Consider the following 24,920-nt stretch of genomic DNA (forward strand, 5'->3'; position numbering starts at 1 on the left):
AGAATACTACTACTACTACTACTACTACTTACCAGTAACTCTGTAAGGGAGTGGCTAATCTCATCACTAATACGTTTGAACCAGCAGTGAAGACAACTTCTGAACAAGGAAGGGAAACGTTGCTACTTTTGTCTGGATATTTGGATGTCCTGAGGAGGACTCAAAGTTTTAGACCAACAGGAATCGTATGTGATGCTTTTCGATTAAATGTAATTTTTGAATCATATTCCTCACAACATCAAAGCTTTAATATATTTGGATTGTTGTGACATGTAGTCGGAGGCTTTGCTGTCAAACCCTCCATTTCACTGCGTTCCTCCCCCACCGCGTCCTCCTCTCGAGTCATTGGCTTTGCTCTTGTTCTCCTCTGCATCGAGATCACGGCAGGTGCACTCCTCCTGGTTGCAATCCGCCCCAAACTGAATGACCTGACAGTGAACAAGAGCAGCATCCGTCACTTTTCAAAGCCGCCATAGGTCTTTTCATCTACGGCTGGATCCGAATAAACAACAACAACAACACACACATCGAATTGTCTTCTCAGGCATCTCTGTTGCAAATGTCAAATAGACGACTAAAGCGGGAAACACTTTCCATTTGGTTGGTTTCCCTGTTTTAGACTGTGAGATTGTCTGTGTGATAGGATCCCGTGCAGATATACGGCCTATCGCAGTGCCAGCAGGGGGAACACAGCCCAGAAAAGCAGCAGGGTCAAAGGAAATATTACGTCAGTAGAAGCAGAGTCGCTGAAAATGCACGAGTTGAAAAGGTTGGAACATTTCAAGTGTAGCAAAAGCAGGATTTTAAACGACAAAAACAGACCTTGCGGCTAGTAAACCCTTTTGAGCTCATTCGACAGTGTGTTTGACAGAGAGGTAGTTAGTGTTTAGTAACCCCAGTGTGGTCTCGGCACACTTGTATTTCCTCAGTTTCAAAAAGGCCCTCAGGAGGCCGATGAAGCGTGTGATGTCAAATGGTCCAACTTGGCATCTGAATGGCGAGAAACCTTGAGGGTCTTCAGGGGAGGAAGAGAGGAACGCGCTGCCGCGGAGGTGAATGGATGAACACATGTGTAGGATCAACAACAGGAGGCTGCCAGCTCTCGTCTCGGAAGCGAGCCATCACCACAGGTTGCAAAATAAACTCTGGTGCCCCGCGAAGCAGTCTGCTGCAAGAAACGTAAACATTCCTCCCAGTAAGAGGAATACTGGGAAGACGGGAAAGCAGGGTGGGAGGCAAAGAAAGAAAGTACAAATGATGGCAAGCAGGAAGACAACGGGGGGGGGGGGGGGGGGCTTCGCTGCTGAGTGCTCTGAAAGGGGTTGATTTCGGGGTGAGTGGTACTGCGCTGCAGAAGTCACTTCAAATACCAGCAGCCCCATTTAAGACAAATTGGCACAGCCATTAAATGTTTCCTTAACAGCTTCATCTTGACTCAGTGATGCAGGGAGCAAACTCGCCGAGCAGGGCTCAACGTTTGACGATGCTTTACAGCCTCCCCCACAGAAACACGGCCGGGTCGTTTGGCTGTTTGGGTTAATGACATGTCTGCTGTTTTACCGCAGTACATTCATAAGCAGAATTCATGTGACAAGAAATCATTTCACAGCAATGAATTCAACCTCAATCAAAACAAAGTCTAATTGTGTCCTCCTGTCTTTAGTAGTTTGTCATGCAACAGTTGGCAGATTGGATTACATTATCCAGGGATGTCGACTGAATCGTACTCATGTAGTCCTTCTCCCTCTTCGTTCAGGAAATTGCTAAATATACAAAACAAAAACTGTGTGAGCTTCAAAAAAAGAAGCAGCTGACTTCATCAGGATGATCCCGACAAAAGTAGTCAGAAATATGGATTCTAACAGCGGTGATGAGTCGACGGCAAGAACAACAATCAATATTTTCAATAAAGTGTTTGGGCATCCATATCAGGAGCTTTAAATTAATATTTAAAAGAAACGTCCATTGTGACTACCTTCAAAATTATACAGTAAAGTCTTCTTGTTACAGAAGAAGCTCTTCAGGGGCATTATGTCAACAGGTAAAGCTGTCTCAGTGGACATCGGACTAGCCCCTTCTGCAGGGACAAAGTGAATGGCAGCCTGGGGTGGTGGAAACCTTAGTTGTCATTTTAGCAGAAAAGCACAAGTGTCCTCTGTTGTGTTAAGTAAAGATTTGGGAGACTGCACACCGTGGTCAACAGGAGAGAGGGGAAAGTCAAAGGATCGGTTTGTGTGTTTAGCAGAGGTCTGCCGCATAGCGAGGCAGCGCTCAGGCCAAAAGCGACAGGAAGAATCCAGCGGCTGCCTCCAGGCTCCATCGTAGCTGCAATGATGCGAGCCTCGTGCAGACTTCTTCTTACAATTTAAATTAAAACTGGCAGAAAATATAAAATATGATGTAAAAGTGATGAAGGTTCTCACTGAAGTATGACAGACAGGAGACAGAGCAGAGCTGTCGCGGTGGACATTCCTGTTTGTGTACCTTTCTAGTAGAGAGCGTGGATGGGCAGCAGTCTCCTCCATCATACTGGCAGTAGGCACGGTTGTTGATGGTGTCACACCAGCCATCCCCTCCAAAAGGCTGCGCACAAGTTACAGACAGCACCCGGTATTGGATCAAAGTATTACGGAAATGTTTAGATATATAAACAGTACGTCTTCTTCCTGTTTTGGGGGTCACCATAGCAAATCAACCTTCTAGTCGATGCCATTCCTGCTGCAACGCTCCGCATTAATCCGGGCTTGGAACCGGCTAAGGGAGAGACTGCCCCGTGCTAACTGCAAGGGGGGGGGGGGAGTTATTTTGTGTTAAATTTGAAAATCCGAATGGATTTTATCTAATCCATGAACCTTAAAGTGGACAAAAATGAAGTTACATTAAATCACTGGATTTCAGACATTTAACCCCTTCCGGACTTCTTTTTTTTAAAAACACAACTGGGTGCTGAAGGGTCATGGATAACATAGAAATGCATTACAGGGTCAAATTATAGCTTTTCATGCTGAAAGTTGTGATTTGGAAATTTCGCACAGAATGCTTTTTGTCTTTTCCTGAAATAGACAAAAAATGTTTACGCAGTCGTACAACCATCCACAAACATAATAAAAAAAAAAAAACAGTCAGTATATTGACAAATGCTCAGACATGCACAGACGTCACCACTGTTGGTGAAGAAAACCAAAGATGCTAGTGGAAAACATGCACGGTTAATACATTTCTATGAAGTACTACTAACTAGTACTAAGTTTAAAGCCACCATACTTCATCCAACTTGGTTGATCTTGTATTTCAAACATTCAGACAAACATTTGCTCACTGTTAAGCCGTACTCAGAAGAACTAATCTCTTGATCTGAAATGCTCTGGTCAGTGTGAGCGTCTGTCTTCCTGGAGAAACTCTGGAGTTAAAGTTACACAAAATTTCAAACATGTCATGATAAAAGTCTTCTGAATGTTTTCAACTCAATCCTGTGGGCTTCCCTGAGGTGCCAACAATATGAAAATAAGGTACCTGCCAAAGATACATTTGGCTCCGTCTGTTGCACTGATGGAGTTATTTCCAAGGCGCGCTACTAACCCGTGCTGGGGGAGAAAGCAGCTGCTCTGAAGATTTCTGCAGATTTCTCTGCACTTCAAAGAGCTCCCGACTTGATGAATCACCTCAACTTCCCTCACTAAACTGCTCTGGCTTAAATAAATCCATTTAATCATTCTGTTTCTGAGTAAATACTTTCCCAGCACATGACTCACCCAAATTACTACTATAGTATGTCAATCTTTGAATTGCCTCCATGGTCGAGGGCAGACATGATTAACAGCGACCTACGGAGCCGCCTGTCAGTCTTATTGAAATACTGAAGTGAATTTTAACGATTTTCCGAGCTGAGACTTGATGTCGGTTTTGATCTCTGTTTCCTTGCTAAACACTGTTAGAATTAGCCGACCTCACATTTAGCCTGCTTGAGGCCACCTTAAAGGTCGAGGCGAAATACGATTTGGAATTCAACCCAGACGGCTTGCACCCCACTGGAAGCACAAACCTACATCGAACAGCAAACCAGTCTGAGCTGGCTGTGCATCCAAGTCCCCAATGAACAATTAAAAGTTGGAATGCACAAATAATTTAAAGGATATCAGTACCAGCGCAAAAACATGTCGCAGCAATGTAACAGCGGCTTCAGTTAGCTGGGCAGGCAGGCAGTGGAAAAATAAAGCAGGCTGCAAAATATGCTATGCTGTTATGATCCATTTGATAAAACACTTAATGCTAGCTGCAGAAAGCAGAAAAAAAAACCTCAGGATTTCTTTACTTTTCTCAGCGGCCTAAAGTCCAAATATGAGATTCTCCGGTGTAACCACAGATGTAATCAGCTGCACTTCAGACTTTAGCTTCGCCACTGATACTTGGACTAGCAGCTTATTTATATTCCATTTGTACTACATGGAGTACATAGAGTATGCACAGTACACGCAGAAGGCTCCACCCATACCTGTGTGGATCTAACGTAAAATACACGGCTGTAATAAAGACGCTTTAAAGGCCCATGTTTGCTCTGCCTTAAAGATGCATGGAGCTTGCCACACTTACTCTGCTTGTATCTGGGCACAGTTTTTGGAGAGCGTCATGGATAGGGAGGAGACACATGAAATGGAGTACCGGTAATACCACTGCAGAGTACAGTTCAAGCAAGGTAAGACAAATGTGTACTTGAACAACAGGAGAAGAATGTGCATACTCTGCATCCTCTGGTACCACTGCCGAGTACATCGTTGCCTCTGCATTTACCATGTTGTATACCGTACATAAACAATCCTAGCATTAGCATTATAGTTTCATGTCAGTGTCTCTCTCTCTCTCTCTCTTAACCCAACCAGGCCATCCACTATCAGTCTTAGGTTCTGTCAAAGGTTTCTGCCTGTTAAAGGGAAGTTTTTCCTTGCCTCCGTCTCCAAAGTTCTTGCACTTGTGGGTCAAGTTGTGTTCTCTCTGTCCCTGCAGGTCTTTCCCTGCTAATCCTGTAAAGTGTCTTGATATAACTTTCTGTTATGACCTGGTGCAATAGAAATAAAAATGAATTGAATTTCACACTGATCATTCATTCATGCATCTGCTTTGTCCGTTACCGGGTCGCAGGTCGTGCCGGAGCCTATCCCAGCAGTCAACGGGCGAGAGGCGGGGTACACCCCGGACAAGCCGCCAGGTCATCGTAGGGCACTCTTTGATCAAATTTGTTTAATTACTAGTTTGCCAGGAATTCTAATCATGCTGAGAACATGTTAAACGACAGTTCAAGGAAAACAAGGCAAGTATTGTGTCACTGGTGAAACCTGCTCTGTGGGAAATGGTAGCATTATCACCCTGGCAGGAGCTGCCGTGCTGAAAAGGTGGCTGAACTGATCATGGATTTGTTTGAAGCAGGAACACAAAGAGAGGAAACACGGCAGACAGAGTAGCAATGGCATTTGGATTAGATCTGGCATAAAGTACGTGCAGCACATGTGGTTTGATATAATTTACAGCGTTGTCCTGGAGGTACAAGTTACAAACAACTGTTTTACCTAGCAACATCCTCGGGAGGTTGGAAGGGGAAAGCGCTGTGCTGGCAGAGAGAAAGGATATTTTAATACTCTGAGATATCCACAGTTTATGTGTTCCATTGAAAGTTCCAGCCTCTCTGAACCCAATGGGCCAATGCCAAATAAAAACAATCTGGGTTTATGATTTCAGATGATTTACTCTTACTTCTAAAATATGGCTGCAGAGAAATTGACATTAAATTCCAGATTTTGTTAATACAATTTATAGCTCACAACAACTATGGTGAAATGCAATGGCCAAATGTCTAAAGTCATGCGATATAAATAAAGGATTTTTACCTCATTGATGTGAGATTGATGTCACATCGAGATGCTGATTAAAATCGCCTTTACTTTAAACTACCACTTTCTACCAGATCTGTCAGAGTCAAATATGTAGTCAGGCATTGGCCAGATTGCTCCTGATGTTTATTTCCCATGAAAAAGTAACTTCACCAGTTTTTATCATCACAAAACTTGTTGCTTCTCCAATTGTTAAACCATTCCCAGTTTGCACATAGTCATCCTTTTAACCTAGGCAGAAATATATTTTATGTGTTTTGCCAACATAAATAATTAATCTAAATCTAATCTAGTGATTAATTTATTTTCTTTATTGGACAATCCTTTTGTCTTGGCAGGCGCAACAACTTTTGGCAACTGCAAGATATTTGAAAATCTTTGGAAATATTTGAAAGGAATTCTTTTTAAGGATGAAATGTACAAATGTAAATTTCTGCCTGATACGTGTCATCATGAAATGTGAGGCATATTGCACCCTGGCTCTGGTATCTTGAGTAGCGATGACAACAGGGATAGAACACATCATATCTTGGTTGATATTATTGGAATAGCTGGCCAAGGCAATAAATCTGATCCAGTTATGCTCAGTAATGGTGTAATTGTTTTACGGATTAGGGATTCCATAGCTTGACATTTATAAAATATCTTAAAATATCTCATTTAAATGTTTGTCCTAATAGCAGGATAAAAGCCAAACTCAGGTCCTCCTGACCTTCATACTTCACATACATACCTTTCGAAGAACAGATATACACATTCCTCTAATCTAATGTTATTAAAAATGGAGACGGTATTGTTTGATTAACTCCTTCAATACGAGCTATGCTCACTGCCCCCCCCCCCCATTGCCAGCCGTTTTCCCTTGTATTAAACAACCCCGTTAAAAACGCTACAGGTCAGTTACCTCTCCTAGACACTTCTACACCTCCATTCTTCGCCTCTTCATCGCCTGTCTAACTTCACTCGTGCTAATCTTTGTCACTTCCTGGTCCACAACAGGTACCTCACTACCATTTGTTCTCTCTCATTCTCCTCATTCATTAATTCCTCTAAATACTTCTTCCATCTTGCTAGCACACTGCTGGCCTCTGTCAACACGTTGTCATCTCTATCCATCACTCTAACATGCTCTATCGCTCTGTCTGACCGGCCTGTACAGATCCTTCTCTCCCTCTTTACTATCTCACCTGGCATACAGGTCATCATATGACCTCTGTTTTTGTCATTTGGAGTAATTTTCACACTTCTGTTGTGTGGCTGTTTGATTTAAACAAATGGGTAGATGTTGTGGAGGATTATTCGGCGTGGGAGTGGTGGGTGAGAGGGGCCCATGTGGTTCCCGCTTGCCCCGGGCCCCAGCAAGTCTGTTGATGGCCCTGCTCGTCATCATCGTGTCCACCAGCTCTCTAGCTTTTCCCATCATCGTCCCAACATTCAAAATCCCTAAACTCTTCCATTCCCTCTTCTCTTGCTGCTGATGCACTCGTCTTCCTCCTCCCCTTCGCCTCTGTCTTCGACCCACAGTAACCCATTTTCCAGCAGCGTCCCGTGGGTTAACAACGCTGCTGGCGGTCGTTGTTAACCCCAGGCCTCAACCGTTATGGTATGACTTTCTTATTTACTTTGATTTGCATTTTTAATTTTGCCTATAAGTTGCCTTTTATAGATAACTTTGCATGATATGATTACAGCATACAGGCCCTAAATAGAAGACAGCTCAGATCTGTTACATCTTAAGTCGACACTCTCTGTTCTCATTTTGGGGGGAAACCATGTGGATCGCAACAAAAACAGACATTCGTCCTGAAAGCATTGACACCGGTGATGTATTCCATGCTGGCTCGGCTTACCTCACATGACTGGATGCAATGAATGTGTTCAGGGTCCGGATACCATTTCATCATCCCTGTGCAGACAATACTCTGGAAATTAAGCAAAAGGGCAACTATTGAGCAACTAATTTGCAGGAAATGTATATCCACTAAGATTGCCATGGAAACTAACAGCACACTCACAAAAACAATCATTCTTACAGGACGTTTTAGATAGAAGCATTGAAGGAACCCTGCCAACCTCATATGTATATATATATATATATATATACTTCAAAAAAGAAAAGGTTAGGTACCACCAAAATCTCAAATAAGCCTCAAATGAGTTCATACAAATAATAATTGTTATTATATTGTTTTATTCAATTCAGGTTGATCCAGTTAGTGTGAGGCTCTGCTGTGCTCAGCTGACCAACAAGTATGGACAGAGAAAATGGATTTCTTATCCAGTCTGTCCCAGCTAGGGAGACATGTTTCTGAAGGAGTTGAGATAACACAATTACTTGTAATAAAGTATGGAGAAGTAACTGTAAACCTTCCATCCAACTATTTGACCTGACATGGATTGATTAGTTTGCTGGCTGGCTGACTGGACAACCTAAATGTAAGATGAAACTAGAGCAGTTTCATAGTTAACTCAGAAAAGATTTCTTGGATCCAATATTGGGTAACATGATCAACCTTTAAATCAATCAAACAGCCCTATAGCTCTGATCCAACGTCTACCAGGTCGTTCATGGTGACCCGCACGGTATACTTTACACTCTTTGCGAAAGAGATGCATGAATATTCCTACACATGAGGTGTGATGGGAATTGGCTTTCAGATTCACTTTAATAGTCGTTATTATATATTACATAAATATACCATGTAAAATAAAAAAGCAATTCAGTGCTGGTGCAGGTGGGATGTATTTATGTTATCATTGATAAATGAAACAATAGTCTTGTCATGGATTCAGTCAAACCTATGAAACATATTTTTCTTGAATCATGTATTGAGGCTGATCTTCTGATGTATGTAAATGATACAGCTTTATATGCCTATGCCAGACGGCTCCTGAATAGGAACAGTTGCCAGAGCATCTGGAAGCAATGACCCACATCAGCTCGGCCAATCGATCGGTTTATAGTCCTGTTGTTGGTCTCGCACTTGAAAAGCAGAGCTGTTAAATCTGATCGGTAGATATTTAAAGTCATCAGAGACTGTCTAGTATTTGATGTAAGAGAATATAAAAAATGCATTCAAAGATTTTCTCATAACCCAGAATTTGGAACAACTCATGATTGCAGGCAAAGCTCATCCGTGTAGAAGACCCTAGAGAAGAAACATAGTCTTGCAATTCTGTAAAAGATGTGGGCAAATTGCAAATGTGAACGTGTCATCAGGTATTTGGGACAGGAGAATCCATTTTGTAGTTGTAAGAGCTCAGTTTTAATAACTCCACTCTTTATTGCAGCTCTACTGCCAGAAGGAAGGAAGGAAAGATTGTAGGTCTCAGGTCAAAAAGTCCACTGTGAATAATGTCAGTCAAAATGTGAGTGAAGGGAAGTTAAGATAGAAGGTTGCTAAAATATGTCCATATATGTGTGACAGAATCCATTTCCATATTTAGATGCTGCTTTGAGTTTTCAATTTGTGGAATTATACGCATTGTTAGTGATGTCTGTATAAGATTCAATTCTGCTCATTCAAGTTTGAAACTTCAAAAAATTGTTGCTTGCATCAAAGACATCTACGGGTTGTCTCACCTGGACTTTAGTGGGCAGCATCCAGTGCTCTAAAGAGTCAGCTGTGGTGTCATTGGGCAGGACCACAGGGTCAAGCAGATCCATGTCCAGATCCACAAGGCATGTTGGATGGCAGACAAGTCCTGCAAAACATACAAGACTTACCTCCAATGCTCATTAGCATCTGTCAGATGCATTCATGTTTAAATGTTCCACTACATCCTATTAAAATAAATAAATTTAAAATGGCATGCTATGTAAAATGTAAACGGAAACAGAATGGGCTGATTTAGGGCCATTGAAAATGGCATAAAGACATCAAATGTAAAAAATGAAACATTGGATAGTTTTTTGGGTGCAGTTTTCTGAACCCCACCTGCACAGGAATATAGGAAAATAGGAAAAGGACATTATTAGCTCCTCCGAGGAGGTTGTGGTTCAGCCTGCGTTGGTTTGCCAGTCTGTCTAACTGTTAGCAAGATAAAGGTTCTGGACAGATCTTAATGAAATTTTCAGGAACATTTGGTGAATCTTACCAAGAACAGCTGACACAATTTTGGTGATGATCCAGAAGAGATCCTGGATTCTCGATCACTTTGAAATTTTTGTTATCAATTGAGCTTCAAAATGTGTTCCTCGATATATTTTTGGAATTTGACACAGTCGTGTAGGGAGGGGACCGCTATTATACCACCGAATTTCTGGATCTGATCCGGATACTGTGGCAATCTGGATTTTCTCATTTACTCATAATGTAGGTTAAATATATATAAATATATATATATATATATTGTAAAATCTGTATTCAATTCACTCACCAAAAATCCCAGTCAAAGGGGTCTGATATGAATGATCACGAAACATTTATTCTGGTTCTGATCCAAAATGAGGTCAGGAAAAATTATTATTTTAACATTAAAACCCATTTATGGATTCAAAAATCAGTTAAAAATATACATAAACGCTGATTCACTTTTACTTTTCATGGTTGGTGTAAAACGATACCTAGAACAATCTAGAACCTTTTGATCATTAACCAGATCACCATGTGGATGGTGTAGATCCAGTTAGGAGGGGAACGAGCTGCTTGGAGGAGGTCTGCGCTCTCCAAGTGCTTTTCTAGTATCTCAATGTCATCGTCTACAGACACAACATCGATAAGCGATTCAGAGAATCTGAAGAAAACCAATAAAAGTTTGCCGTTTTCTGGCTCTGCATTAGCCAGACACAGAATCGGGTCACAGCACGGGTTTCTATTGACACTTTAGTGTCGCCACGTTTTTAGACATGGGGTTGTAAAAACAGACCACAACTTCCCACTGCATCATCGGAACTCTTTACGTGCTTAACGACTGAAACGTCCAAAGATTGAAAACAAATAGAGAAATATAAGACGTTCAAGCATACACTGTATTTATTTAGTTTACCTCTGACAGACATGTAAAGAACTAAATTGGGCTGAGATATAATTTGCCAATTAGAACTGTTACCCAATTGGATGTGTCATCGTAGTACAGAGGGATATTAATGATGCACATGTCGTATCACAATAAAATTGTTCTTGTGAATTCTTTGGGCCAAAATGATCCTGAGGTGAAACTCTGATATCGTGTCCAGCCCTTGTACTGGGACAATGTACACCTGAATGTGGGCTGGATTCATGCGCAGCGAGGTGGACAACGACTTTGCCGTAAAGGGGAAGTATGTGTCGACATTGACAGTCAACGATTCCATGACTGCTGTGCCTGCTCAGAGCAACGTGGCAAACAGCAGACGCCCCATTTCTGCACACTCACCAACATCGCTCCCCTGCTCACAGCTGTATTCCACAGAGTTGAGATGAAGCGGAGGAGCGCACGATCCCTGAAGCCTGGAACACATGGCGAAGCCTGCTGTCCATTTGCCATCCTTCGTGCAGCGAATTTCCCTCTGGATGCAAACCCATAATAACATTCAGTGTGGTCATCATCAGCATGTTGCTTGCCCCACAATTGCAAAAACAATTCAAGCTACCTATAGAGACGGCCATCTACAGAAGAACCAATCAGGAATGTTCACAACCTTCATACAACAAACATGCGTGTGCTGGCTCATTAGCGTTCATACTTAGCATGACTTCAACAGTAAAATGGCACCATGCATTTTATAAAAGCATGCTGTGTATACTTGGCAAAATTGAAAGTGCACATTTTTATACTTTTTACAAAGCATGTATGCTTCATTTAGGAGAAAAATACAAAAGTAATGTAATATGTTCATGACAAGTTTAGAAGAATGCATGAAAGCACACCTATAGAGCAAACTCTCCAAACTACAAAGAGAAGCGCTTTGTAATTTCCAAAGTAAATTATTGTTAATGATAATATCTTACATTTTCTGTTGGATCAGGGCACTGCAAGGTACACAGGGTATCATAGTACAGACCATTGGTACAAGTATACATGCCCTGGAACACATCAGGCAGGGCTGGACACATCATGGGCTCACAGTTAGTCACCCCCCACTGGCCTCCCTCCAGGCACGCCAGCCCAAAGTACTTCCTATACACAACAGGACAAAATAAATACATATGTGAGCAGCATGAGGTTTGGCTGAAATTAAATTGTTGTTAAGGATGATTCATTTGACATTTCAGTGGCGCAGTGGTAAGCACTGTAGCCTCACAGCGAGAAGGTCCGGGGTTCGATTCCACCCGGAGCTTTTCTGTGCAGGGTTTCCATCTTCTCCATGTCTGCGTGTTTTCTGTCCGGCCTCCTCCCACCGCCAAAAACATGCAATTTAGGTGAACTGAACTAGTCTTTCGTATTACCCTGCGATAAGCTGGCGTCTCATCCGGGGTGTGCCCCGCCTCTCAGCCATAGCCAGCTGAGATAGGCTCCAACAGACCCGAGACCCACAAGGCAGATAAGTAAATAGATGTGCATGTAAATGAAAGCGTGTTATATATTTATATATATATTTAAAAGCTCTTTAATAGCTACTACTGTTCACCATCACATGTTTAACTAATAAAACATCAGGGCTTGTTAAAATGTTTTACACATACAGTATATTTGAGAAAGCATAACTCATAAAGAAATCCAGCTGCAAATGGATCTTTAAATGAAGTTTTTCCACCATATTGTAATTTGTATGTCTTGCAGAACATGTGGTTTTTATTAAAGGTCAAATATAGCTCACGATAAATTCAAATTTATTCTGAATTCTTGGTAATGCAAGACAAATAAAAGACGATGTGGTACAGGAACGTATCATTAGGTTCTCCTGAAGTCTAAATATGTACCTTTACCTCTGCAGCAGGTTGCACACTCACCCCAGAGGCTGCGTCTCATCAGCCCTCATCTCATTAGCAGCGTGCAAACGGTGCCCACTAATGAGCAGTTACGCAATGAATACAATTGGCAGGGTAATGGCGAGGCCCAGTGTGCAGTACACATTTTATTGGACTTTAACATGAGCTTGTTCCGAAACAAAATATCCTGTTACAGATGCCGAAACGCAAAATGCCTGTTAAAGCTGCATGCATTGATATATCGCCATCGGGGTGTTCATGTGGTGCCATGTTAAATATCAAAATCAAAGATCTGCCTTTTGATTAAGCAGTAAATAAGGGGAATCACGCAATTCACTCTGTCACTGAAGGAAGTATCTGTGTCTTCAAATTTGCCAATATATAATATGATTGTTCTAGCATTATTTATTTTGTTGTGCATAAACAGAAATATCTTGCGTGAAATTGCTCATCTACCTACAGTGCCATTGAGTGTTAAATTATTTCAAACATGCTTGACATCCATCGCGAGCAGCCTCGACTCAATGAGATCTTACCTTGGTGCCTTGTTCTTGATACTCCCCGCCACATAGAAGCCGGGGTTACATTGGTAATGGCAGACAGAACCGACATTGTGCCCAGAGGCCAGGCACTCTGCTGTCAACAGCTGAGCATCAGGTATGCTCGGAGCATCCGGACACTCGATCTTGCAGTAGGCCTCTGGGAAAGACCACAGGCCGTCCTCCAAACACACCAACCTGTCGCTGTCACCTGAAGAACAGGGGGGGGGGGGGGTTGGCACTGTAGCCGACTGATCCCCTTATTGTGTCATGAACTAAGATCATCTTTTTGTGAGTTTATGTATTTTGTGTGCTTCTTTTATCCTTCAAAGTCCGAATAAAATATTTTCACATTTGAAATATTTAGAGGGAAAAGATACAAACAGTGTGATTTCTTTTGACCACTGTGAACACTGAATTGTTTTTCTGTGCCGCTTTGCAGCAGCAGTCGATTGGAACAATTCACAAAACACCATTGAGCTCTCATCAATTTTCTGCTTTGCATCCAACACATTAAGGCTGAGTGTTGCTCATTACAGACAAGAAGAGAACAGTAACTAACCCTGTAATATAGCTGGTGGACCGCAAGTGAAGGAGCATTGTTTGCCAAAGGTAGTCCCCCTGGGGCAGCTGAAGATTGCATGGTAGACATGAGCCTGATCTGGCAGGCCACAGTCTACAGGCTGGCAGATAACAACACGATCCCATGAACCATGAAAGCACTCCAGATCCATCTCTATCTGGAGAAGAGTGAGAGAAATAGAAACAGGAGGCGTCCTTTTACAGCATGAGGTGGAAAGGTGCTAAAGTATCAGAGATGCTAGAGCACAAGTCAAATTCTGTACAGATTGTAACTGTAAATGAAACATAAAACCAACTTTAATATTCTCATCTTTCACGGGAGTCCAGTAAAATAAAATTATTTCATGGAGGGAAATAGTGAAAGACATAAGTCAGCCTCTCTCGTGAGTATAATAAAGAATAATACTGAATATAAAATGATTAAAACATCACCTGCATTATGTACTTTGATGTGAATGAATAACTGCTGGACACAGGCATCTTGATCTTATTCAAGATTCAAGATACTTTATTATCATTATGCAAACATAATAAAATCGTGTGAAGGCCCACGGCTCAAGGCACACATTGGAACATAGCGCCTCGGGCCACAACGTGTGTACGCGCCGCCATACCGGAAACGGTATTTCAACAGTGCAACATACAATGCAGTACTCAGTGTACCTGGAAGGGTGAGGTCTCCTTGCCATCGAGGACAGTGATGCTGAAGCCACGGTGACACTGCACAGAGCAGTGAGAGGCCCCCCCTCCTCCGGTACAGCTACAGAAAAGCAGCAAGACAGAGATGCTTGTTGTTTCAGCACCGCTTCAGACTGCACAGTGTTTTATTCTAGAAAGGCCTACCTGACCGAGGCATGCTCTAACTGGGGAGGACTGCAGCTGCCCATCTGACAGGGTTGCCGCGAACAGCTATTGCATAGATGAAGGGAGGGAAGAAGGGAGAAACGGTATGAGAGGCAAGCCGCCAGCTGCCAAAACTCATCATTGTTTCTGGATAAACTTTAAAGAATATCTGTTTTGGAAAAATGAAAGTATGTAATTTTGCAAGTGTAGGCTGCAAAGACAAACTTCTCAGATTGTATATACAGTATTAAGATACATTAACATTTACAGTGTTAAAAAGTATCATTATGGAGACCCTAAAGGGACACAGACAACAACAATCTAGACGTTTGTTATGCACATGGAAAACTGCTTAATGCACATCAGAAACTATCCCACAGGAACAAGAAAGGGTCTCGTGCTCACATACATGTGCCCATGAGAATGCTTCTGGTGCACAGCAGAAATTTAGAGCTTCTTTTAGAGTACATAAAGTACTGTATAGGTGAAAAAAGATGTGTGAAAAGGCCTTTAGTGACATATGATTCAACACCTGTTTGGGAAAGTTTGACAATCAAACAAATTCACAGCAATAAACAAAATCAGCAGAAGGAGGTGTCGTGTGCATAGTCCCTTCCCGTTTATTTCCTTTTTCTGCCTGAGGGTATCTGTGCATTGCGGAAAATGGATTTGTTTACTTTACATATACGAGAACATTCAAAATGTATATTCTGTAATATCAGATGTATTCCTGTGTGTGTGTTAAGCAGGTAGTCGTGGGAGAGCCCACCCTCTGATGCGCACCCAGTCAGGGCGAAGGTGCTGAACTGGCAGGAGGTCCTCAGCGCCACACCTCCTACTGCCACAGATGGGGATGAGAAGAGGAGGATAACAGACGCCGTGATGAAAAAAGGTTGAGAGAGGTCATGGGTCACATTTACCACCAACGGGCTCCGATGGCATGAGAGGTCATGCGTGCCTGAGAAGACCAAAGGGCATCAAGTTTGTTCTTACCTGTGCATTTTCTAATTTTCAGATTTAATCAGATACATGGAAGTCAAAATGCACCTAGTGAGTGGTTCTTGCCAGCAGTATCAGACAGGAAGATTGTGACTGTTTTCCTGCACTTCTCCATAGACCACAGCCCATCTGAAGCCAGATAGACCCTCACGGATGCTGCTACTCCAGGATGGGCAAATCCCAGCTGGACCGACAGGAACAGAGAAAAGTGTTTCAAAGACAGAAAGGAACAAAGAGATCAAGCAGTTTGCTTGTACATGCATGCAATTTGTAAGAACAAGAGACGTGTGACAATGGGATAAAAATATGTTCATTCTGGCCCTGTCAGCGTCACTTTAAATAGTCAGTATAGAAGTCCAGGTGGGTTCTGTTCCTTTATGGGTGTGATTGTACCTTCAATTATTCTTGTTCTGGCTGCTCATTTTGCCTTCATAGTCAAATATGTTACTAAGAGGATGAAATAAATATACACATATATATATATATATATATATATATATATATATATATATACACACTTTGGAATACTTAAGAGGCCTTTAATGCAAATGGCCCTCCAAACCAAGAATATGAAATGAGGTGGCCGCCTTTTAGGGAGGTGGCAGTGATGTTGATGATAGGATGGCTGAGGAACACTTTTCATAGAGAGGGAGAGAGAGAGAGAAAGAGTATTTGAGAGAGTTGTTTCAAGGAGAGCTGGAAGATCACCGATAGTGAACGAGTCTTCAGGGATAAGCTGGCCCTCCAGAAAAGTGCAGGGATGTGTCTGACAAAGAGGGTGTCCATAAATGAAGGGAAAAATGAATCATTGAACAAAGAGGAAATGAAGGATAGAGCAACAAATATGGAGGAAAGAGACACTCTGGTGAAGTTAAGGAACCCTACATTCCAGAACAGAAAGGTAATTATAGTAATCAATGAACTGAATGAATCATGCAATTGGAATGTGTGGGCGTGGGCAGTCTGTGTGGGATGCCCTTCAACCTCACTTTAAAAAGTATTCAGCAGAAAACGTAGCCACACACACACATACCTTCAGCCAGAATGAATGCTCGAGGTCATTTGTGTCTGACTGAGTTGTGCAAGGGAACCAGGCGTTGGTGCGCAAAGTGTCACCCAAGTCCAGGTTCTGGTGCCTGCAGAGCTTCACACAAAACAAGAGACAATGCAAAATAATTATGCATGAGGATAGGAATGTTATTTCTGTTCTTGCTTTCTAAAAGCTCACCTTTTAATACCTTTCAATGTGATGGATACTCCGTGTACTGCCCATGTCAGTACTTATACTGGCCCATGATCAAATTTGTGATGTTTCCACATTCTTACTTTATGGTAGAACAACAGAAGGGTCATAATAACTTTGGGTCATAGATCCTTTTCTAATCCATAAAATCTATTTGCCTATTTTATGTTTGGGCCGTGCCCAAATTCTGCGAGTAGAGAACGTAAAAGGCCATGCTGACTTTATTCGTGGCATTTTCATTTATTTTGTGCATCTTGCCTCTTACACACACACACACTCCCAGGAGGGTTTTTAGTTCTGATACTGTTTCTGACACCAATTCCCATGTCATGATGAACACGTCAAGGTTGTTGTAACCCTAACACATATTGAAAACTGTGAAAACACTTCAGAAACAATGACGGACCTGGGGGGGGGGGGGAGCTATAAATTTTTTTCAAGCCAGCTGTGCTGTCATAGAATGTCCTCCAAACTAATGGGCAAAAGCCCCTTCTGTCCCAATGTCTGTCCCAATGTCTGTCCCAACGTCTGTCTGCTCACTGTGCAATGAAGGGTTTGGAAACCTCTCGCTAGCCCCTTTATGGAATATGCCTGTACAAACAAGGCTGTTCTCATTAGTTTTGGTTGCTAATGTCTTGATGAATTGCTAAAAAATAATGTAGGCTGTAAAAGCTGTAAACCTCGGGGAGACACTAAGCAAGGCAGAAGGAGCGTGAGAACGAGTGCCATTTGGCCAGAGAGAGCAAGCAGAAAGGAAACGCTACGGAATAGTTTGTTCATTCTTCGGGAATCATCAGTTCAAAGGGAACTGCAGAGGTCAGAGAAGGAATATATTGTAATACAGATCTAACTTATCGACATACTCGTTTTACAAGTACTCGGAGTTACGACAGACTTTCAGAACGTTTAAAGTGTTTAGCGACAAGGAATTGTTGTTATGGCAAGCAAAATGCACTGGCTGCAGATTTGAGTACGTACAATGTACAGTAGAAATGGAATATACATTTCATCATTCATTCAATCATTTTCACGTCCGCTTTATCTCCCTTGTGGGTCAGGCGTGTTGCTGGAGCTTATCCCAGCTTTTCTATGGACAAGAAGTGAGGTACACCCCAGAAGAAACCCCTGTTGACACAAAGTCAACGGGGGTTTGGTTTAACGACAAAATCATTTATCGACAGGGTCTTCGGAAAGTAACTCCTTTGTGAAATGAGGACCACCTGTGTTGCTTTGAGTGACCAGAGGCAGCGCTAACAACACTGCTGCACAGCAAAACTCATGCCAGTCAAATGGTTCTCGATATAATGGTTCGAGATATAATGGTTCTACATATAATGGTTCTAGATATAATGGTTGGTTGGTTAATTCGTTCCTAAACAAATGGCACCAGACGGGGGCCCGGATTGCAGGCCAGGCAAAATAAGACATCTTTCAACCAGACCACCAAGTTGTGCTGATATGCAGACAGCATTGAGCTTATTATGGTCTGGAAGTCTTGAAAGTGCCCTGTTCTTAGTTCATACCTTCCCAAATGAGGGCTCCCCAGTGGCAGCATGGGCGGAACAGCGGTCGGGGTGCTGGTGAGAAGCAGTGGCAGTTGATGCCCACTGGTCTGAGTAGCCCAAAGGTGTGAAAGTACCACAGTCCTGAACACTGGAGCCCCGTTCAAACTCCTCACACACACCGTCACCATCGAAGGCGTAACACCGACTCGGTTCACCTTAGGGGACGGAGAGGAGAACAGGAGGACAGGGTTTATGAAAGACAATGAAGCATGCGTTCTTTATCTGGCAGCCCCCCCACAGCTGGACTCCCAAACAAATGCATTTGTCAGTGAAGCAAATCTATTTCTTATTTTTGTTGCCTATTTTTAATGTTAGCCATGCCAACTCAACCATATCCGACTCTAGGATGCCAATAGATTAGAAATTATGTTCAGAAATTAACTTTCACTGCAATTTATTTGTAGAAATCATGCTTTTTTTCAAATGCTAATAAAAAGAAAAAGAAGCCATTATACTCATCTGGCAATATAAAGAAAACTTTATATATATATATATATATATATATATATACATACTTTTTGCATTTGGCCAAATACAGGGACAAACATATTATTGGTCTGCTTGTAGAAATATTTCCTGTTGGTGTTCACCCTTTTGCACTGCATGAATCAAACACGTTTCTTTGTCATCACTTAAAGCCACTTGAGTTTGGATGACAGGTATAGACTGTGTATATAGCACCTGGGTGTCCACACATTCACGGTGTTGGGAGGGTTCCCCAGTCTGGGATCTGGGGAGCCATATAGACAGGGTATGGGGGGGGTCACAATTTATTTATTTTTGGCCTTGGCGCAGCATGTGGGGCCTTAGCGGGCTGGGCTTGGGGTGGGACGGTGGTCCGGCCTCTTGCTCCCTCCTCTCCATCCCAGGGAATAATACTCTACTCCCAAATGGCTGTATAGGGTCGGATAGGGCTGAAGCCCCTGCACTGTCTACTCCCGTTCCCCAGACGCTGGTTCGCTGGGTTGGGGGGTTGCCCGAGCTCGGCGGTGGGTTGGGTGGTGGGGGGGGGGGGTGCGGTGCGGGTGGGGCGGGGGGTGGGGATGGGGGGCGTTGGTGGAGGGTGGGGGGTGGGGGGGGGCTGGGCCGTGGGGGGGGCTGGGGGACTGGGGGGTGTGTGGGATGGGTGGAGGGTGCTGGGAGGGGGGCGGGTGGTTGGGGGGGGCGTGGTGTTGGGTGCTGGTGGGGCGCCAGGCCGGCCCGCTGTGCCCCGTGCCGCTGCGCTGGCCTAGGTTTCGTCGGCTGTGTTGGTGTAAGTCGCCCCCGGGCCCTGGACTGGTTCTTCTGCGTGTGGCTCTGGTGGGGCCATGGTGGTCGTTCTTGGGTTGCTGTAGCTGCTTGGGGTGATCTGGGGGCTTATGTCGCCATTGTTGGGTCCAGGATGGCTGCCCCGTTCTTAGGTGGAGGTTTCACGCATGCCAGATCCACCACGCCAGCACCTATCAAAACTCGTTTAGAGAGTCAACCCCGCACACAGATCTCTGAGTCAGTGGAGGTTGCTGGGTCAGTGTTTGTGGCTCTCACTAAGCTCTCTCTCTTCTTCCTCAGATCTGAGAACTTGGTGATCCATACTTTCCTCTAGAGACGAATGTGAACCTGGTGTGTTGGGACAACTCTTGGTGATGATTGGATGGAAGGGGTAGAATTAAGGGGCACAAATAAATCCATTGCACTTTCTTCTCAGAGCACTGTGTATTTGTCACTTTTTGTTTGTCCATGTTATATGTTCACTGCGGTGTGCACAGCCCTCTACGGCGGTAAGCAGGTAATAAAACCAATAAAATAGGAATAGGCTAGGCTGCCAAGAGGGCAGGTGACATTCACGATCACTATAAGAATAAAAATTGCATAGAACTCTAACAGTGACTGACGTTATGTACGTCACTGTGGAGCACGAATGCAGACAAGGTAAAAAAAAAAAAAAGAAAAAAAAAAAAGGTATTAGACTGGCCTCCACATTTTCAAAAGTTTCTAATCCTCCATTCAGACCATCTAACTGGGAAAGACATTATCCCCAACAGAAACTTCCCCTGCCTGACAAAAGCAATGCTCTTCTCATCACATATGTTCTTTAATTGTGTCTGTCTTTGGAGCGTATTTCTGTAAATAAAAGTCTTTACACAATCAATTCCTGCCTTTTGACTTTAATCCAGATTCATTTCCAAATTAAGTAGATCATTCTTATGCAACCCTCCTACCAAGTTTCATTAAAATTCATCAAGTAGTTAGTAAATCTGCTACCAGACAAACAAGCACTAACAGAAAATAGCTTCCTCAAATTACATGCTACAAGGTTTTATACCAGGAAATGGTGAACGCCAGCTTGTAATGCAGCAACTACTCATGGAAAAAGGATGGAAACACATAATTTGTTTGGACCCATCATCATCTGGACAGCTGTTCTATTGGCTTCAAGCATTCCATGGAAACATGTTGTGTATTAAAGGGAAATTAGGCATTATTCAATGGGTTTTCGTCATCCTGAGTTAATTTGGCATTTGACACAAGGTGAACTCACCAACCAGGTGACAGCACCTGTGAAAATGATTACGACTTTTAAAATCCAAGTCTGTGTATTTTTCAGGCTTCCCTTATGATGATTTCTTGACAATCTTTTATTTAGCCATTTAGACCATCTCTCTTGTATTTCGGGCCTGTATGCTGTAATCATATCAAGCAAAGTTATGTATAAAGCAATGCTTCTTGGACAAAGGCTGCATATGCTGCTCATTTCTGATGAGATGAATAGAAAGGCGGTCGATGTGGATACCGCAGAACTTTGGTGAATTGCATTAACGCAAAAGAGTAAGACAAGTTGGCACAGGCGAAGTTAACTGGGTCAAGAAATTGTAGGAATAAAATTAAAAATAGTTCTCATAAACGCAACCCTGACAAGAATACATGACTTAAAAAGGAAACAATCGTAGCCTAGACTACATGACTAAGAGGTCTCAGAGTTTTTTATGTATGCAACTCAAATGTAGGTTTTTTCATAGTTTGTTTGAACAGAAAAAATCATACAGACTTGGTTTTATTCTGATCTGAGCCATTTTATTACGTGGGCATCGTAGTTCCTAAATAAGATACAGACCAGATTGACCTCACAATTCCACCAGTCCTGGATTCAACACTGCATCCATACACAACTCCATGCAGAAGCAGGCATTTTATATCAATCTGTATACAGAGTGGACTGAAAACATGAGAACGAGAAAGCCTAATTATAATACAGATAGACTCGGTGAGTTGAGGACTAACTAGACTAGGCGTGCCCATTACGTCGTTCGCGAAGGTAGGATGGGTAGATTGGATGCCGTTAAAAAGTAGACGTCAGCCTATCATCCGTGGGGATGATAGGCTGTAAGTGGGGGGAGCTGGACCAAGAAAGAAGCCAAAAACCTACCACTTCCATACGGAGAGGGAGGAGAACTTTTTTCACTGTCATTTTCGAAATGTGTTTGTCTCATCTGCCAGAAATGCAGAGTTGTATTTTCGGACAGTTCGTAAAACCTACAAGTCCGACTTTCCTCCAAAAAGTGAGCCGAGTTTGAAGAAATTCAAGGAACTAAAATCCCAGTTTCCCATTAGTAGTAATTTTTCTCTTAGCTAATTTCAAAAGCGAAGGCAGCCACGGACGCATCATTCAGTGCGAGGCATTTCATCATTAAGAACAATAAATCCTTCCAAGTAGGAGAGATTGTAAAAGGAGGCATTCGTTGACGCAGCGGACTCTTTGTTCAGAGACTTTATAAACAAACCAAAAATATTATCTTCAATCACAGCTCTCAAGCTATCAAGAAGTACAGTTACAGGGCGTAGTGAAGCCATAGCCGAGGATTTGACCCAGCTGGCGATGCAAGGGACGTTGTGGGAACAGAGCAGATTGACAATTGTCCGTCAGAATTTAACGGTTTCAAGACTTTGCTTTACTCGAGCCAGTCGCTACATTCATGTGCCACCATTTTCAGGAAGATGCTGAGGTCGATTCACTCACATCAAATCTTGCAGCACCTAAACCACAAATTTACAGTTTCTTGCTGTTTCTTATTTGACTTGAAATCTTTGCTTCCTCTCAGATCAAAGTGTGCCTGAACCTCATCAAATGTAAACTTGGCTTAAACTCTCAACACAATCTTTCCAAATCCTAACTTTTCTGTTGGATTAGAAACAAAGAATTGCATTGCATGATTTTCTTCTGCCAGTTAGATCTATCAGGTGACTGCCAGTAACTTTTTCAATGAGGTCATGGTAGAAACAAATTCAGAAGCAAAAGCTTTTATAGCTGATTATGGTCCCTAATTGCAGCAAGGTGGCGCAGTGGATAGCACTGTTGTCTCACAGCAAGAAGGTCCCGGGTTAGATTCCTCCAGAGGAGCCCGGAGTTTGCATGTTCTCCTCACATTTGTGTGGGTTCTCTCCGGGTTCTCCGGCATCCTCCCACCTCCAGCTTAGATTAATTGATCACGGTAAACTATGTGTAGGTGTGAGTGCAAAAGTGTGTCGTTGTGTGTCTTCCATGTAGCCCCCTGGCGTCTCATCCAGGGTGTACCCCGCCTAACACCGGTAGTCAGCTGGAATATGCTCCAGCAACATCCACAACTCTTACTTCAGATGAGATGATTACGGTTGTCTTGTCTTAAAGAAAATGAATGAATGAATGATCGATCAATCTCTCAGTGTCGAGCAGCCTACTGTAGAAGTGACTGACAAACCTTTTACTTTTACATAAAGCATATCAGCGCCTGGTGGCGCAGCAGTAAGCGATGTTGCCTCGCAGCAAGGAGGCCACAGGTTCAAATCCAACTTGTGGCCTTTCGGGGAGAACCCACCCATGTCTGCCTGGGTTCTCCGGCTTGGCCCGCAACCCCATGACAGAATAAGCAGTTGGAAGATGAATGAATGAATGAATGGATGTATGAATATACCCTGGAGAACAGAGTGCTGTCAAATTTCATTTGATAAAGCAAGTCATTTGAAAACTGAACAGTGTATTTTACTACCGCAAAGTGTTCTGATGCTTCTCTTCCAACCTAACGTCACGATTCTTCAGTCACCCATTTCTAATAACAATAATGCGTTGGTTTTATAGAGCGCTTTTCAAGGCATCCAAAGACGCTTTACATTGTGCATTATTCATCCACTCCTTACTTGGTGGTGGTGAAGCCACTGTTGTAGCTACAGCTCCAGTGGTGGTGCTACATTATTAGCTCATGGAATCAGTTCAAGCCAGAAGCTTTTATCTCTTAGAATTTAAATTGGATTGGTATTTTCACAACACTACTACATGCTAAGAGGAGATCGGCTGTGTCCGTGTGTGTGTGTGAGTGTGTGCGTGTCACATTTCCATCTCCACTGGAGTGAACGGGAGTATCTCACCTTTGCAGTTGAAGCCCATCTCCTTGTGGCATTTCTTAGAGCAGCCATCACCGTCTAAAAGGTTACTGTCGTCACACTCTTCTGAGCTACAAGCAGAGAACCACAATCCGTTTTCACTTAAATGAGTCTCCATCCTCTGTTAGGTTAAGAAAGCCACTGACCCCCGTATGAGGCCATCACCGCAGTAAGGCTGCCCATGGATGTAGAGGAGAGGTGGGGAGAGATCGCTGAAGAGTCCATCTGCCTCCACCTGAATCCTGTACTGGTACTGAACTCCCGGCTGAACAGAGCTGGAGGGGAGAGGAGAGAAGAAAGTCAACCTCTGAAGACTAAATCTGGATGTGCCTATATGAAATGACTGTTCCGTTGTGTTTGTTCTGTCATTTCAGCAGCAATCCTCTGGTGAAGGCAAACGACACAGTATCCGTGACATGGAAACCTTAAATACAGACAAACACTGACAAATTGTAATCTCAAGAATCCCATTGGAAACTTTTCAGCCATCTATTGTTCCCCTGAGTCAGCGATGTGATTCAGGCTTAGCAGGACACAACGGCTGAGCATCGGTTCCGAGCTCTCACTGGTGTCTACGGTCTCTGTTGCTCACGTTTGGTTCATTCATTCATCTCCTGAACCGCTTTGTCCGTTACCGGGTCGTGGGTCGTGCTGGAGCCAATCCCAGCAGTCAGTGGGCGAGAGGCGGGGACACCCAGGACAAGCCGCCAGACATAGACAGACAATAATTCACACATGCTCACACCTACGGACAATTTAGTGTAACCAATTTGCCTAATTTGCATGTTTTTGATGGCGGGAGGAAGCCGGAGAACCCGGAGAGAACCCACAAAGAGAATGTGTAAACTCCTCACAGAAAGGCCCCAACTGGGATTTGAACCTGTGACCTTCTTGCTGTCCGTCAAGCTGCCAACCTCACATTTGGTTTATATTCAAAAACAAAAAATAAAGGACAAAGGAGCCAGGCCTCCCTACATCACCTCAAACTTGGGCCTCCACCTGTCCTTTACTCTCCTCCTGCT

At 43.1% G+C, this 24,920-nt stretch overlaps 1 protein-coding gene across 1 annotated transcript in view; it reads right to left on the reverse strand.

The window, feature by feature from the left end:
- Positions 1 to 305: 305 nt before the first annotated feature.
- pappa2 (pappalysin 2) overlaps positions 306 to 24,920 on the reverse strand; it is a 52,636-nt gene continuing 28,021 nt past the window's right edge. Inside the window, exons 12-27 of the mRNA XM_068748823.1 lie at positions 24,045 to 24,173; positions 23,884 to 23,969; positions 18,466 to 18,662; positions 16,733 to 16,843; positions 15,748 to 15,883; positions 15,484 to 15,658; positions 14,701 to 14,766; positions 14,521 to 14,617; positions 13,838 to 14,015; positions 13,273 to 13,486; positions 11,816 to 11,984; positions 11,241 to 11,373; positions 9,466 to 9,587; positions 7,733 to 7,804; positions 2,485 to 2,583; positions 306 to 428 (exon numbers count right to left, since the gene is read on the reverse strand). Of these exons, the coding sequence (XP_068604924.1) occupies positions 306 to 428; positions 2,485 to 2,583; positions 7,733 to 7,804; positions 9,466 to 9,587; positions 11,241 to 11,373; positions 11,816 to 11,984; positions 13,273 to 13,486; positions 13,838 to 14,015; positions 14,521 to 14,617; positions 14,701 to 14,766; positions 15,484 to 15,658; positions 15,748 to 15,883; positions 16,733 to 16,843; positions 18,466 to 18,662; positions 23,884 to 23,969; positions 24,045 to 24,173 (2,107 nt within the window). The remainder of the gene's footprint in view (positions 429 to 2,484; positions 2,584 to 7,732; positions 7,805 to 9,465; positions 9,588 to 11,240; positions 11,374 to 11,815; positions 11,985 to 13,272; positions 13,487 to 13,837; positions 14,016 to 14,520; positions 14,618 to 14,700; positions 14,767 to 15,483; positions 15,659 to 15,747; positions 15,884 to 16,732; positions 16,844 to 18,465; positions 18,663 to 23,883; positions 23,970 to 24,044; positions 24,174 to 24,920) is intronic.

This window comes from Brachionichthys hirsutus, chromosome 15 (assembly GCF_040956055.1).
Source record: "Brachionichthys hirsutus isolate HB-005 chromosome 15, CSIRO-AGI_Bhir_v1, whole genome shotgun sequence".
Classification (NCBI taxonomy): domain Eukaryota; kingdom Metazoa; phylum Chordata; class Actinopteri; order Lophiiformes; family Brachionichthyidae; genus Brachionichthys; species Brachionichthys hirsutus.